This window comes from Dipteris shenzhenensis, chromosome 29 (assembly GCF_047967505.1).
Source record: "Dipteris shenzhenensis isolate YYH24624 ecotype China chromosome 29, Dip_SZ_1.0, whole genome shotgun sequence".
Taxonomy (NCBI): Eukaryota; Viridiplantae; Streptophyta; class Polypodiopsida; order Gleicheniales; family Dipteridaceae; genus Dipteris; species Dipteris shenzhenensis.
The window spans coordinates 37,767,726-37,785,094 of NC_141624.1; the positions used below are offsets into that span (position 1 = coordinate 37,767,726).

Genomic DNA, 17,369 nt, shown 5'->3' on the forward strand with positions numbered 1-17,369 from the left:
AGCCAGATCTAGGGTTTTCTGTCCCTGCCATCTGATCCTTCTACAGGTGGTTTCTATTGCAGCCATGCTGATCCCTCTAGGTACCCTTCTCTCCTCTCTTTGATTCCTGCCCACATGGCAGTCAATACCCTGCCCATGTGTCAGTCTCTCAAGACCCAGGTCCACCCCCCCATGCTCTCCTCATATGGGGGCTTACAGATTGGGAAGTGACCTTTCCAACAACCACTGGCTGCAATAATACGAGTAAATCTTCCTGACTACTTCCTTATGTTCCCAAAGAATCATAGGGCATTGTTCTGTTTGGTTAAGTTTGAGGATGAGGTGACACCCACATCTTAAATTTTTTTTGTATATAATTTGCCAAGGCTAGTGGCTAGATGAAAAAACCAAAGGTGACAGATGAAAGAGAGAGAGAGAGAGAGAGAGTCTGTGTGTGTGCGCGCGCACCTGTGTGTGTAATGAGTAATACCTACAATACTGCCTCTTGGTACAAAATATCAAAGAAAGTCATTAAGGACACATATTCACCCACTTACGTGCACAGACCCACACATGCACACGTGAGCATGCATGCACGTCCGCCTCGATAGTAAAGAATCACTAAAAATACAATTTTATGCTGAAAGCAATGAAAGCAATGGATCTGACAAACTTTTGTGGAGGCTACCGTATGCCTTGTCAAACAAGAATTTATCTCTTGGAAAGGACCCAGAAAATACGCTTTGACATTAGCATCTGAGTTAGAGCCTTGCTTGTTGGGGTAGCGTCAGCACTGGCTCTGCAAATAATAAAGATGCTCTGTGATGTATCTTGTCAACTTGCCAAAATGTGTTTAGCCTGCAACTTGTAAGCTTGGTCATACAGTCCAAAACTCTTATCCTGCATATTATGGGAGCCTCAGTTGGCAGCCTCTGCACTTGAACCTACATGCCATATCAAGGTTCTGCAAAATACCTGTGTCCCAAACAAGGAGATGCAGAGGACCTAGCTTAAAACAGTTTCCGAAGCTCTGTTGCCTCAGCGATCATCTCCTCTCTACTCCTATCTTTCCTCTCCTCATCAAGATGCAGCTTCTTTGCCAATTCTTTCTCTTTTGCATCCATCTGCAGACAAACATTTTGCAGAATTTGATTTGATGAAAACACTGTACTTAGAACATGAAGATGCAACAAAATGGATTAATGCACGTCTTCTGTCACTGTTAGTATCAACTGCGAGGCACAAACAATGCATGATCTTGAGTCTTGCCCAAAGGGGATGATACCTCATCATATACATCATCCATCTTTTCAAAGTCACCAGCCTTTCGCGGCAGAATATGTATATGAACATGTGGTACAGTTTGGCCTGCATAAGGACCATCCTGCAAAACAGAGTTTAAAGATTATGAAGGAAAAGGTGGCGGGGGTTGAAGAGAGGAAGGGGAAGGGGGGGGGGACTGTTTGACTTTCAAGACTCGTCTGTTACCAAGCCCACCAAACACTACAAGTACGAAAGCATCAATATTAAGATTTCCTTTTCTGTTCTTGGTTTTCACCAGTCAGAGGAGAAAGGGGGGAAATAAAAATGGATGAAAAATGGTTGATCCAGCTTATGAAGCACTAGTTGCCCTGACACATGTTTCGAGAGTATGAAGACAATTTGTGTCCACTAAAAATTACCCTCCTTGCAAATTGGAGCTTTATGAAAACTTAGATCCTGACCCCCAACACTCTATGTCTCCTGATAGCCCAGCTCAAAGAAACCTCATGGTTGGAGAGGATGCTTGTTGGTTGACTTGGTAGTAAAATCAGAGATTCTTCCAATTTTCCTCTTCATCTGCTCTTTGTGTTATAATACAATTATATCCTGCAGTATTATCCCAGTGGAGTCTTTGAAATTTGTTGTAATCTGGCATACCACTTATAACTGATCAATGTGTTTTCTTTTATAAATTTCTGACCACTGGTCTTGAAATTTTCATAAGTTTTACGTCTGTAAAAAATTAAATATGATACTGCCACAAAAGGTCTGCACACCCACATAACTCCAATAAGTTTTCAAACACCTTGAAATGTATTTGGGACTCGAAATGTTCACAGACTGTCATTCTAAACATCTATAAAGCCTGGGATGCCACCCAGATTGGATTCTCTGCTTCCGTCAACTGCTATTTGGGGCCTCCGCCGTTTAACCCCTAATGACCTGGAGAGCTGGTTGATGACAGGCATCAAAGGCCTTGACATTTTGCAGCTCAGTCACAAGCTTTATCCCTGGCACCCAGCCTGAGGGATGGCCAGGACACTCTTCCTCCTAAACCCAGCCACACAAAATTCCTAGGTCATTAAGGCTCGGAAACAACTCATTGAGCAATTCAACGGCAACAGACATGCCAGTAGCAATAACCAATATTTTTTCCTTTTACTTCACAGATCATAACATGTCGTATTGATCCTCCATAGACGTTGATATGATGATCATCTCTCTCTCTCTCTCTCTCTCTCTCTCTCTCTCTCTGCTCGCCTTCCCCGCTTGCTGCTCCTCATCTGCACCTCACCCTCCCCACCTATTGCTGCACCACCCCGGCCTCTGACGGCCCCGCCTGCAGCTGTCCATTGCGCCAGCCTGCACGCTAGTCCATTGTGGGTCAGCTCAGGTTCTACCTCTCTCTTCGAGAAACCTCAAAGTAGTCTTCACTTGGATGCTTAGTGTACACAAATGGCACGTTTGTTTCCCAAGGAATTTTGAGGGCTTTTTCCACGCTCTAGGCGACCTTTATGGGCTTTAGATGGTTGATGAAAACATCCTAGGTGAAATCAGTGTGAGAAGAGGACAGTTTTCATGATTATTTGACCCCCTGTTTGTATAATTCTCATACTTCCTGCTTGGTGGGCCAATTTCAGTGAACTTTATATTATTGTGAAACTGTTTTTTGTAGGATCGTTAGAGGATAGAGAGAGAGCAAGGTGCAAAGAGTCGATAGAGTCTTAGCCGTCACGTCAACTAGAGTGTTGTTAAAAAATGAAAGAGTACAAAGTACTTGTACCTAGACCTAGGACTAAGTGTCCTAGGTGTCACATAGGACTAAGTGTCCTATGTGGCCTAAAAGGCACTAACACTATAAGTGCCTATATTTATGCCTACAAGGCACATACGATGGCCTATAGGGCATCACTAGAACCACTAGAAGATGGCCTACAAACCCTCCTCCATGGGATGGGCTTAACGTCTCAGAATACCTGGTATTTTCTGGTCATGGTGGCACATGTTCATCCAAAAGGATATAGCCACCTATGAATGTACAAGGGATGTCAGATCATGTAACAAAGGGAACCAAGTGTAAAGCATGTCGGAAGACTTCGAACTTGGGACGAGGAAGTGCCTTTGTAAACAAATCTGCTATGTTGTCCTCTGTGGGAAGTTAGGACAACTCTGTCTCCTACTGACAACCGCTCCCGAACATAATGATAGTGAACTTCAATATGCTTGGTACGCGCATGAAACACTGGGTTACGGCAATAGTCAAAGCACTCTGGTTGTTAGTGTAGACCATAGTGGAGGATGTCTGGCGAATATCAAGATCTATAAGTAACTGTCGAAGCCAAACACACTCTACTGTAGCGGTGAAAGCTGCCCTGTACTCAGCCTCACAGCTAGATGTGGCAACTGTTGGTTGCTTCTTGCTGAGCCAAGAGATACATGAATTGCCAAGCAAAAAATAATTGCCAGTATGTGACACTCTGGTGTCAGAACAACCTGCCCAGTTACTATCCGTGGAGCCAAGAGATACATGAATTGCCAAGCAAAAAATAATTGCCAGTATGTGACACTCTGGTGTCAGAACAACCTGCCCAGTTACTATCCGTGTAAGCATGCATGGTAAGTGAACCCTGATCACCATAGAAGAGGGCTAAATTCTAAGTGCCTTTGAGATATCTAAAAACTCTCTTCACTGCCTGCCAATGTTGTGAACTGGGCATGTGCATGAATGTGCTGAGCTGAGATACTGCATACTGTAAGTCAGGTCTGGTGTGACATAAATAAATAAGGCATCCAACAACTTGCTGATAAAGAGTGATATCACATGGTGGGCTCCCATCATGAGCTGAGAATTTAAAGCCAGGGTCCACTGGAGTAGAAATTGGCTTGCAATCCTCGAATTGAAAACGATCAAGGAGCTGTCCAATATACTTGGACTGTGACATCATGATACCCCCCTCAACATGAGCAAACTGAATGCCCAAATAATAGTGGAGCTGTCCCATGTCTCACATTTTAAAAATCTGCTCCAAATCAGCCTTCAAAGCTGCAATATGCTCAGTATATGGACCCGTGATGAGCATATCATCCACATATAAAATCAGCACTAAAAAATCAGATCCACTCCCACGGACATAAAGAGTGGGTTCTGTGGGACTATTCTGAAAACCAAGGGATAGTAAGTGTGCACGAATTTTGGCATACCATGCCCTAGGTGCCTACTTCAGACCATAAAGGGCTTTTCTAAGCCGGCATACCTTGTTTTCAGAATTAACAACCTTAAAGCCAAGAGGTTATGTGACAGACTTCTTCCTGCAGATCCCCATGAAGAAAAGCAGTCTTGATGTCAAGTTGGTGCACTTGCCAATGATGATGGGCTGCAATGGCAATGACACATCTAATGGTAGTAATCCTTGATGTGGAAGCAAAGGTCTCCTCAAAGTCAATGCCTTGTTGTTGGGCATACCCTTTTGCAACAAGATGGGCTTTGTATCGATCTATACTACCATCAGATTTCCTTTTTAATTTGTAGACCCACCGAGTACCAATGGCATGCTTGCCGCAAGGGAGATCTACTAATTCCCATGTGTCATTTTTGGCAATGGATTGTAACTCAGCTCTCATTGCATCCATCCACTCTTTGCTGTCAAAAGCATCTTTATGGCACAAAGGCTCTTCATTGCAAGCTGTAGCAAGGAGTGCAGACTCAAGAAAGTGACCGTGCATCTATCTATTCCCTGATCTTGTCCGGGCAGCCAAAGGCTGATCTTGTTTGATGTCCCTTAATGTATCAAGAAGCCATCTGGGAACTTGCCTTTGCTGTCTATTGACAGCTCTTTCTTCAATCACTGCATCATGAATAGTGGGATCATTTTGTGCTGGAAGAGAAACCTGCAAATCAGCATGGGGTAGTGGCTGATCATTGTTTGTTGGAGGGCCTGCAGGAGGCTCATGTTGCTGGTCAAAGTCTTCCTCTGATGAAGGCAGAGGTAACCAAGAGTCGAAGGCATCAAACATGTCAACATCTGGCTTAGCTTGGCAGTCCACAAGAGGAGAAGCGGAATGTTCAGCAAAGATTACAACTCTACTGACAATAATCTTCCCAATATTTGGTTGATATAACCGATACCCTCTGCTCTCCTGGCTGTAACCAATAAATATGCATTTGATTGCCTTGTCATCAAGCTTATGTCTCAGCTGAGATGGTACATGAACATATGCAAGAGACCCAAAAACTCTCATGTGTGAAAGTGAAGGCTTTCTGCCTTTCCATCCTTCATAAGGTGTAACAGTCCTCAATGCCCTTGTAGGTGATCTATTCAGCACATAGTTGGCACACATCGCTACATCAAGCCAAAATTTATTGGGCAAAGACTTGGCCTTAAGCATGCATCTGGCCATCTCCATTGTGGACCTGTTTTTCCTTTCAGAAACAGTATTCTGTTGAGGAGTGCAAGTGCATGAGTGAACAATGCCCCGTGAAGACAGGGATGCATCAAACTCCTTTGACATATACTCTCCCCCCCTATTTGTGTTGAGGGTGACAAGCTTGCATCCTGATTCATTCTCAATCATATTCAGCCACCTCTAAAAGCATGAGAAAACTTCAGATTTGGCTTTTAAAGGATATGCCCAGCAATATCTTGTGAAATCATCAATGAGAGTCATAAAATATTTGTATCCTCCAATGGCATTTGTCCTCATTGGGCCACAGACATCACTGTGTACTAGCTGCAATTTCCTTTGTGAGAGTTTTGGACAATTCTTTTGAAAAGGAAACCGATGCATCTTACCCAAAAGACAACCCTCACATGTTTGGAAACTGTGTGAGTTTGAGGTACATCATTTGCCATCTGCTGTGAATGTAGCTTTGCAAGACCTCTATGATTGAGATGACCCATGCTCTCATGCCAAAGATAAGTTTCAGCAAGCTATGAATCTGAAATAGCAAATGCTTCGATAGAAAGTGCAGCTGAGTGATGATCAAGGTGATAAAGCCCCTTTTGCAAAGTGCCAGTGAGAACTATGGCATTGTCATCCGGAAGATCATAAACTAGGCATCTGTAGCCATCAAAAGTCACTCTGAAACCTGAAGTGGCAATTGCTGAAATTCAAATCAAGTTGACTTCAATTCCAGGCACAAAGAGAACATTTGTTAAAGTGAAAGGATGGCCTGAAATGGATGTGAGCTGCACATCTCCAATTCCTTTTACAGCATAGGAAGCATTATTAGCACATGTGACAGTCCCCCCTCGAGGTGCATCTGCTAAAGAATGAAACAACTGTCTGCAAGATGTGACGTGCTTGGAGACACCACTATCAAAATACCAAGACTGAGCGTCATTAGCAGTAAAGAGTGCATCAGCTTTGGAGGGATCAAATGAGCAATGGACAGCCCATGCCCAATCATCCTGAAGAGCTTGTGCATGTGAAGCATCTGCTGGCTCATGGGATTCAATAGCATGTGAGGTATTAACTGTCAATCCTGCTTTCTTTTTCTCCGAAGCAATGCGCTTCCTGCATTCTGAAATGTCATGTCTAGGCTTGCGACAACAGTTGCATCTTTTCTTCTTTAACTTATCTGCTGTATTTTTAGATGCATGGGAGGAATTACAGCTGCTATGCGCAGATTTAGGCTTGCCCATAGGCTTGGAAGCCTTGCCTTTTCCTGTCTGCTGTGAAGCAAATGCATGATCAGGAATAATGGCTTGTCTATTAGCTCGACTTTGCTCTTCCTGCAAAAGCAAAGTAAGTAGCTGATCAAAAGAATAGTGGTCTAGATTACCCATGGCCACTAATCGAAGGGTTGTAGCAAACCCTTAATATGTATCTGGCAGTCCATTCAGTTGGTACTGACAAGCTGTGAATTTGGCACCACCTCATCAATGTTGGCAAGTTGTTCCATGAGGTCCTTGACCTTTGTCAGGTATGCATCCATAGAGTCACCTTCATTCATACTGACTTCCTGTAATTGCCTTCTCAAATATGCAACACGTGCCTCATTGCGAATTTGATAGAGAGAAGCCAATTTTTCCCAAGCATCCTTTGCAGTTCTGCAAGATCGGATGTGTGGAATAATGATTCTCTTGCATTATAAAGCAATACATGAATGTGCATTTGCATCTCTTGCATCCCATCTTGATTGTTCCTGAGTTGGAAGAGCAACAGCAGGAGTGCTAGAAGATGAGGCATCAGGAGGAGTACCCCCTGCAGAGGGACCAGCAGTAGAGGCAACCATCGTAGCATTGGCTGGCCTCAGATCAACCCCAAAAACAATATTCCACAAATGCTTTGCAACAAGAATATGTTAATTTAAGACCACATCTGATAGTTGGTGCAATCCAACTTATCATATTCACGAAGAACGCCAAATAGATCTTGATTGTTCCCAGCCATAGCAAATGTGAAATGGTCAATTTCTCAATTTATGTGATGTGCTATGAGTCATATAATATGTAATATATCATCTCTTAATTGTATTTAGATTTGTAAGTTGTAATCTGTAGTGAGTGTTAAACTTCTTTGGCCATCGCTCAAGGCAATTCAAATTTCCATAATACAGGCTGATCAATGACGTCCATGTTTCCTAAGAGTATATATACATGTGTTGTGGATCTATGGTAGCTTTGAAGGCTCCCCCCCCCCCCCCCCTTGTTGGAAAATAAATAAAATATAATATAACTAATGCTTCTTATGCCTCTAAAGTCTAAGAGTCTTTAGAGTGTAATACCTTATGTGCCTCTTACAGCACACTTGTTATGCCTCTTAGCATATGAGTCTACGTTCAATTGTCTTTCAAGCTCACGTACCTGAGCTGAACGGGTCACCTTCAAGCATGTGCCCTTACCGCCCTTCCTTTCTTTGAGCCTGATATGCAAACTTGAGACAAAATATCATTTGCGGGAAAAATGCCATCAAATTCGTTGAGTCTTTGATAGGCCTAAGAATCAATTCAGACTTGAGGTTAGGTTCAGTATTATATTAATTTCTATGAACTTTCGACATCTCATGAACTAACTAACAGAGAATGCAAGATTTGCAAAAACCAACTTGAGGTTGTCATTTTTGTGTGCCATTTGACATTTGATGTTGTTCGAGGAACCAACTAAATCTGCTTTAGCATAAGGCTTTCCATATGAAGACGAAATCTCGTCTATTGAAAACTCCAGGATATAAGATACGATGGTATCTTGATAACCTTTGAAACTGCAAGTGGTTGGCTCTGGTGTGCAGAGCGCAATTGCCTCAGAGCATTTTAGACGTTCTACAGACATGGCCTTCACAAGGTATGTTGTTTATTGGAAGAATTTGAGAAGAGTTCACCTATTTTAGCGATGCAAAAGAGGCTTCCATTCCTTTCTTAGCATGGAGGACGATGGTACAACATAGGTACTAGGGAAAGATGTGACCTTGGGGGGATTTGTAAGAGAGAGAGGATGTGGTGGTGCTATCCGCCTGATTCCCACTGCTGGGAATGAACCTTTTATTGAATTGATCCTTGGTAATATCCAAACCTGCACCTTTTCCCTTGTCCGTGTCCTCGTCCTTCTTGTCTTTAGGTTTCCCCGAGCTTCTAGGCATTGATATCACCATATCGATATACACAGAGAGCAGAGAGAAACTGTGTAGGAGAATGCAGCTGTATGGGACAAAGTTCCCAGGTAGTGTAGAGGCACAGCCAGAAGCAGCAATCACAGCAGTGGAAAAACAGAGGCAAGGGCAACGTGAGAGGCAACAGCAGACAATGCTGATGCATAGGTGCAGGCAGCAGGCAACGTGAGGCCATGTGGAGGGACATCAGCAGGCAATGCGGAAGGGACAGCAGCAGGTAATGTGGAGGGGCAACGTGAGGCTGGGGCAGTGGATGGATGCACAGCACAGCAGAAAGTGGTGGGGATTGGAGCAGTAGCAGCAGCTGCTGCAATGGAGGAGACAGGGCCAGCAAGGCCCTCGAAGGAGAGGAGGGAAGAAGCCTGAAGAGGCAAGGAAGGCACGATGGACAGGCTGATGAAGGGGCAGGGAGTGGTGCAATGGAGAGGCGCAGGAGAGGGGAAAGAGATGGGAGACTCAAGAGACAATATGAAGTAGCCTCTATTGACAAATAAGATGAGACTCCACTCAAATACAACTCAATATGCTGAAAATACAATGCTAGAGAAGAGTTTTCACATGCTAAAGGAAAAGAGAGAGAGAAAGAGAAAGAAAGAAAGTTTAAGAAAGTCTTTGAAAGACCTGAGTGTCAATGAGACTGAAGAAAACCCAGATACAATGAGCTGAACTGGTCGAGCCAATAAGCGGGCGTACGCACCCAAGACAGATACAAATACAAATACTATCTATCTGAACTCATGGGGGAAAGGATAGATCTACAAGTGGTATCACTTTGACTGCCCCTTGTATGTTGTATGAGGAACCAAGTCCATTGGTGGCTTAAGAAAGGATAGGAGCGTCTCAACAGGTTAAGATTCCAACCAGGGGGGGATAAATCCCGTGATAGAACAATGATGTTGATCAACCTGCGTGGTCCGCTTTGGTCTGTTGCAGTAACGCTTCGTGGTTTCTTTCGACACAAAATCCATGAAATGCATTTAGGAGAAATCATTAACAGAAGTACAAATTGCATTTTTTTTCTTTTATCCCTCGAATTGATTAGATCAGGAGAAGTGACAGTTGACCACCCAGAAAGGTTCAAACCATTAACTCCATCATGCATACAAAATGCATCTTCTAGCATCATGTACTAGTACAGAAGCAGACATGCCATTGCAAGGTAGTAATATGTGTTTATGGTAATCATGAAGGCATTGACCTCTTTTATGTTTTGTGGTTTCCCAAACTTCATGTCACAAAGCTTGTACAAAAATGCCTCGTTTCACATTGTGGTATACTTACTTATCTTACATGCACAAATGGATTTCATGTATGTAAGATTGAACATGGCATGCACATGCATGTGTGCATGCACACACACACGTTTTAACACATTAAAAATAGACAAAAACACTGTTTAAACGTTTTTCTACCATCTACATGGTAAGCCAGCATTAGTTCACTTACAATTTATCATGCAGACTTTCTTCCAACAACTCATCAACACCATCAACAATTGATTGCCAGCAAAGACAGTATAACTGACCTCTTCATCCATCCTGTCAATCTTTGCATTCATCAATCACAATAGCCACAATAGAGCACACATTCTATGGCCATGTAAGAAGGATTACGGACAAGCCTCAAGGCCAAGTGATGGCCTTCCAGTCGATTCACTTGCACAACTATACAACTGCCCATATTTCGTCTATCTAGATTTGAAACACGCATTCCAGCTTATCTCAGTAAACAATAAAATGAATGTGCATGTGCACAGTGCACATTGATGTATAACCGCAATAAGCCCCACTGGTTCTTTTGAAGACTCCTACATCTGCTTTATGTTTTATCATACCTGGATGCCAAAGGTCAATGAGTTGGCACCATAATGAGGCTCCAACTTAGCTCCAATGCGCTTTGCAGTAAGCCATAAATCTGTCGCCTCCTCATCAGACAATTCTGTGAATCGTGGCACCACTCTTTTGGAGCTCACAAGCACATGTACTTCTGGTCAAGGATATGTAAAAGATAAATTCTGATAAAGACAATAACTAAACATATCAGATAGTGGAGTCGAAGAAGTTAAGGACAGATGGACTTCGAATTGGACAGCAAAAATCAATCCACAGTTGACTAATTGGATGAACAATCTGATATAAATCACAAATCACCTAGCAACCTATGGGAAAATTAAAAATGTCATTTTTACTACCACCTTGAGTAGTGAGATCTCTCATCCCTAAGCTTGCACATTTCTCCCTACAAAGGGTTCTGGTGAAAATATCCGCCACATTTTCCATAGATGACAATAGATAAGGTTTACGAATCATCTAGCCTTGACCATAGGCTAGATTATTTTTGTTTCTATAACTTAGACCTAGTTAATCTAGGTTACGCATGTTAGCAGATGCACAATTTGCTTTAGACTAGCTATTTTTTATGCTCGCAAGTTTCTGCTTTCTGATTTTTGCTAATTCTAACCCCACTCTGTGTTCAACCACTATTACACATCCTTGCATGCCAGCACGCTCCTTCAAGATGTTCTTGCAGTTCTGCTTCCTTGAAGTGGAATTTCAAATTCGCCAAGAGCATATCCTTCAATGTATGTACCCATGCGCTTATCTCAATCCACTAATATCAAAGTCAGCCATATAGGCACCTACAAAATTGCCTATTCCTCCACCACTAGTCCTTATATGATAGATATAATTCCATGCTACTTCACACCTACCTCCAGTAGGAGAGCACATGTATATCAGCATAGGGGAAGCTTTCACATGTGGTTTTAGTGCACATTCAGCCAGGTTCTTGCTCGTGTATGGAGCCTTTAAAAATCTGCCTTGATGCTCCAGCATATGCTTGCACTTGTATCTTCATGGTTTCTCACATAGGAAATATAAGAATGTGTACACTGTACATCATACCTCCCCCTTGCAAAGCTTGACTATGAATTTCCTAGTTTCACCATTAGATATTGCTTTGGGGTAGGGAATAAAGCACAAGTATGTGGCATTGTTAGATAGAAAACCTTGTGACTTTATGATGGTTTATAACCCACTTTCTTTATGATGACTTATAGCCCACTTTCTTTTCAAATTTTCCACCTCCCATCTCCTTATTATTTTGCAGGCCTAGATTCCATACGAAGCTGTGAACATGCTGCTCTCTTAGTTACACTCCATTCAACATGATGGACCAGTAACATGCTGAATTTAACTGCTTCATCCTGCCTGTTAAACCATGTCCCATATATTCCCTTAGTTCCTTTTACCAAACACGAACAACTTATCCCTTTGTCATACATTTCAACAATGTAGAAACCATCCATCACAGAAGATTCTACATGCTTTTTGGAATGATAAATAAAGCCAGAAGATCCATAGATAAGCAACGCTTGTTAGAGAACAACATCACCAATATTGACCAAGATACAAAGGAACCACAGGTGGCTGGTTGGACAGAAAACACAGTCTTACTGAAATAATAAGCAAGATGCGTTCGTTGCTTTGGTAGCATTTTGGATGAACTTTGGGAGCATACGTTATTCTAGAAAAGTCTGCCCAAGACTAAGAAACTTATCCTCAAACTTTCACAAGCAAAGTTGCCTGAATGTAGATGCATTTGTCTTGTGTGACCAGTTTCATCTACTCACACACACACAACCAGATTTATCAAAAGCATTAATTTTATCATTTAAAAAAATTTGTAGCTATCACCTCCCAAAGCTAAAATCACATGGTGCATAAGGATATGACCTGCAACACACACAAAAATCCAAGTGGTCACAAAAAAAGTTAGCATTGTCAAGATTAAAATGCTAAGCATACACTCTGATGTAGAGAATTAAGTAACATCAACACAAGTCCAAATCAAAACAAAACAAATAAAGAGAAAGTCTGGAACTTGCAATTACTACACAGTTATTTCCCCATACATCTAGTTGTAATCTGTTTTTATAAGAATAAAGTCTCCCCCCTCCCTCCCTTCATCCACTTGTCATTTCAGTATAGCCTTGAGGCTTCATCCATTCCACTCACCTACCATGAGGTGACCAGGCCATCAGAGAAAATCCATAGCAGCTCCATGTGTACAGGACTTGGTTAGCACTATTGAGCTTTCGGTTAAACTCAGCTTCGACAAAGATCACTACTTGCGGATCTTAGAGGAGGGGTTTATCAAACCGCTGGGCTACACCCAGATTCATCCCCCACATGCATTGAGGATCTCGATTGGACAATTCCCCATCTTCACACAAGCTACGGGTTGAGACAAGCAGGCATCCCATGTGAGAGACGGGTCTGCAGGTTATGTAATATGCAGGAGACTGAGAAAAAGGTTATGTACTACGAGACGGCATCAACGTCTTTTCAGCAGCGGTTTTTGCCCACTTAGAGAGTTTCTGTTTTCCTCTCTAGGCCCAAAGACATAGTTATCATCCCATACAAGCACAAAGGAGAGCACACAAGGACCCGCAAAGTCTAGTCAGAGGATGATCACAGGTTTTTTCTCCAACTACCCGAGTTAGTGGGCACTGAGAAGGGACTTGATAGACTCGATCTCGGGTGGGCCCTCACATGAAGACCCGGGACATATCCTCTCTACTCTTTGACATGGGAAGGTAGACAATGGAAGTGGCAGCAGCACTTGCAGGCGACGAGTTTCTTTCCGGAGGCTACAAAGGAGGAGTGAGGGACCCAGACAGTCTATGCATGCTGATTAGCACCAGCAATCCATCACTGATTTTCTTTCTCGGCGATGCCAGCCCTCACCAAATTTAGAGCCACAGTCAAATGAGCTCATCTTGTCTATCCTCAACCAATGGTGGAGTTTCTCCCACAAACAGATTACACAGCTGATTTGGTTGGCCCCCCCAATCTCCCACCCCCGTCCCCCTCAGCTCTCTTACCATCCCCCTCTCACCTCCCATCTCCCCCACTTGCCTGCTCTCCCTTATGCCTCTCCCTCCTGCTCTCCCTAGTCAACCCCTCTCTTCTGTCAGCACCTCTACCCCTCCCATCTACCCTCCCCTTCTCTCCACCTTCGCAAAGGAGCACAGCACGCATGTTTCTCTTCTCCTCCCCTTCCTCCATCTCTCAGCCTTCCCCAGGCAGCGTCAGCACAAGCTTTCTGTTAGGTTACGTTACGTTACATTACGTTAGGTTAGATGAGGATAGGATAGGTTAGGTTAGGTTAGGTTACGCTAGTTTAGGTTAGGCTAGGTATGTTGGATTCGGTTAGGCTAGGCTAGATTAGCAAATCTTGCACTAGGCTTGAAAATTCTCTACTAGATTTTATGGGCTTGGAATCATGTTCATAGCCATTATGTAGCATTAGATAAAGATTTTGGAAGAAAGCAAAGCCATTATGTATTTATGTGATTTCTGAAATAATGTAAACCTACGAATATATATTTTCAGTATTGAGACCTGAAAATTTAGACAAAGCTTAGGATGCCCAACTGTGTGAACTCACCCTAAAGCAACCTAGAGACTCACCCTAAAGCAACCTAGAATTCAAAAAACAGAAACCTTTTCTTCCTCTTGCGAAACAATGGCGGTGTGAAGGTGGTGGTCGTGTGGCCTTGATGGTGGTGGAGGTTTGCAATTGCGGTGGCCGCGTCAACTTTGCTCTTTCACTGCAGCAATGGCACCCTCTTTGTCTTGCCTGTATTTGCCTCTTCAACCTTCTGGTTTGCCATGTTACTTAGCTTCTCCATCCTACTTGCTATGAATGAAGGAAAACGTTATCTCAAAATATCGTGCCTTTGCAAGGAGCCATGGACATTCGAATGCACCCTTTTCATGTTTTTGCTACGTCACCTGCATGGCTCTCTTGTTGTACAACTGCCAAGAGACATCTATTGCAAGAAGCTTGGTCTAGACCGTCGACCATTCTCGTTGCCATCGCAGATTCTGTTCTTTATGTTAGACGTGTTGTAATCAATAGTTCTTGGTAGCTCCTACACATACAAGTGTTGCTGCTGTTATATAGCCACACTCAAGCACATCTATGGCCGCTTCTTTGTCTTGGACTTGGGCATGTTCTGACTATACCATATAAGCTTCTTTTCAATACTAATGAGTCCCACTTGAATGTAACTTAATGTAATGTAGGGAGCTTAAAACTAAATCAAAACAATTAAAATTCTATGTAAGCTAGCTATTGTGAATGAAGTAAAATCTAGATGAGTTTGGAAGGGGGTGCACCTTAGGCACCCATAAATTTCCTAAGAGCAAACCTAGTCTCACACCAGTTGAGAGACATGACGAGAGAGATAAAGTATGATAACCCGATTTGATTGATCAAATAGTAGGTACAATTGGTCTATATAGGATTAATTGATAAGGATAGGATAGTGGGTACAATGGTTTATACATGCTTAAGTGATAAGGATGTTGACACAGACGCTTCGATCACAAACATGCATCTCTAGCTAAGAAGTGATTCACATGAAGTTGGGAGCCACAATTCCAGCAAGAGGCGTGCGTGTATGTGAGAGGTGGTCAAGGGGATGTATGTGACAGGAGGAATATGAAAAGTGCTCCCTTCTCACCCCAATATGATCCTCAAATCTCCAACGCTGCAATCTCCTCATGGCTCTTCTCCACTATGGAGGTGGTGAAGAAAGTAGAAGTGGTGGGGCGAGGCTCTGGTGGGTGAGGTAGTGGGGACTGATGTGATACATTATAGAGTGACTCTTCATAAATATGCCAAACATGAGGGCTAGTGATCTGTGCATCTATTTTGGACCTGTTATTTCTTAAATTCTTATTATAGTATTGCAATCGTGTACATACAGTCTTTATTATAGCGTCTAGGTAGTGGGTCACTACTCGCTAGGTAGTCCATTTTCCAATTAAGTTCTTATTATAGTATTGCAATCGTGTACATAATAGCGTCTAGGTAGTGGGTCACTACTCGCTAGGTAGTCCATTTTCCCTTACTACTCTTTTAATTGTATCTATCCGATATGAGCGCGCGCACACGAGAGAGAGAGAGAGAGAGATGTATTACAGTCTTTAGAAGGCCTTGAGGGCCTATGAGAAAAATTACAATCCAAATGTAACTCATACAAGCCATTGTTGGCTGAAGTAGAGGGCTTGTTACAGCCATTTGCTGAGTACTATGCTAAACTAAACTCAAAGCTCAAAACTCAAAACTAGTCTACGAACCACGCTGCCCCCCTCCCTTCCCCTCCTCGCCGCCTAGCCTCTTCTCCTTCCTCCTCACCTCATGGTCTCTCGAGGGGGAGCAACAGTGGGTTGAGCAGGACGTCCCTCAAGAGGTTGTTACCCACTTCTAGCCTTGTCTTTGGACCAGACTAAACCATGGAAGATTTCTTATTTCTTCTGGATGATGGCTCGTAGGAGCTTGCCCATCGGCCCTAGCCAGAGCAGATGAGGGTGGATGGCAGATGTCATTGTTATGCAAAATAAGTGCTAGACGATCCCTCACTATCTATGGGGATGTCCAACAGTCCAGAGGATCTGGATAGCAGCCCTCAGGATTGTGGCTAGCATGCAGGGGATGCAGTGAGACTTCACTTGGGATGGTGGCGTGGCTCACAGAGGGGGGGGGGGGCATACCTACTTTATCGATCTAGTCTCGTCAGCTTATACGATTCATGGCCAAGAGGTCTCTCAGATTAAGATTTATGATGCAACACCTCCATCCTGTGCACGACCGATGTTGCCGCCAGAGGATAGTGTTCGGGAGACGATGTCCAGAATCACTGCTTGGAACATCTGGGTCGCCTCGTGTAGCAACGTGATGGGAGGCCATTAGGTCCCACCAACGACTACCCTAGTTGCCATTTGGTAGGGCATCATCTTCACGATGCGTTGCATCCTGTGTTCTCGAGCAACAGTCAAAAGGTGGGAGCGTTTTTGCAACGCTTGGCCTACAGGCATCTTTTGCGCTCATTCTGCGAGTGATATTCGTTGGATGTACAAATCGCCACCCTGGTTGTTAGCCCCTGTTCCAAAGAGCACCTAGGCAGTGAGTTGGGCTTTCCGGAAACAAGTCTGGTTGATAGCATGTCCTCTTGCTTTCATTGTATTTGCTCCGGCTGGTTGATAGCATGTCCTCTTGCTTTCATTGTATTTGCTCTGACTTGTATGGTGCTTTCAAGCATTAATAGAAGGTTCTTTTCTGTGGAAAAAAAATAATCAAAACTAGTACTCAATCTCAAAATCAAATTATAAACACATAGCCTGGAGCCATGGTGGCTCTCTAGATATCCTGTATATGTGTCTATTGGGTCGTCTCTCACCGTGTCCAGGGGCGCAGCCTCTGTGATCTCTGTATGCAATGGGTCATATTGAGATTGATGCCTCTGCTTGGGTGGTCACCTCTGAGCCTCCATCGTGCATGCTCTGATCCGCCTCTGCATCCTCAACTCCGCTATGTCCAGGGGCAGACTCGAATACGTAGAAATCTATGACACATCGTTGAGCTCAATCCATCTCTGTTGCTCGTGCACTATGCCCTTCTTGTGTCTGATCTAATGCAATAGGGTCTCTTTGTGTCATTGCATCACC

The 17,369-nt window shown here is 43.3% G+C and overlaps 1 protein-coding gene across 2 annotated transcripts in view; it reads right to left on the reverse strand.

The window, feature by feature from the left end:
- Positions 1-495: 495 nt before the first annotated feature.
- The window catches only part of FHIT (FRAGILE HISTIDINE TRIAD), a 104,418-nt gene continuing 87,544 nt past the window's right edge, over positions 496-17,369 (reverse strand). The window contains exons 3-6 of one of the 2 annotated variants that reach the window (XM_087401002.1): positions 10,685-10,833; positions 1,265-1,363; positions 955-1,103; positions 496-778 (exon numbers count right to left, since the gene is read on the reverse strand). In XM_087401002.1, coding sequence (XP_087257128.1) covers positions 990-1,103; positions 1,265-1,363; positions 10,685-10,833 — 362 coding nt within the window. In that variant the 3' untranslated portion in view covers positions 496-778; positions 955-989. Of the gene's footprint in view, positions 1,104-1,264; positions 1,364-10,684; positions 10,834-17,369 lie in introns of both variants that reach the window. The other variant, XM_087401001.1, reaches the window with a different exon arrangement.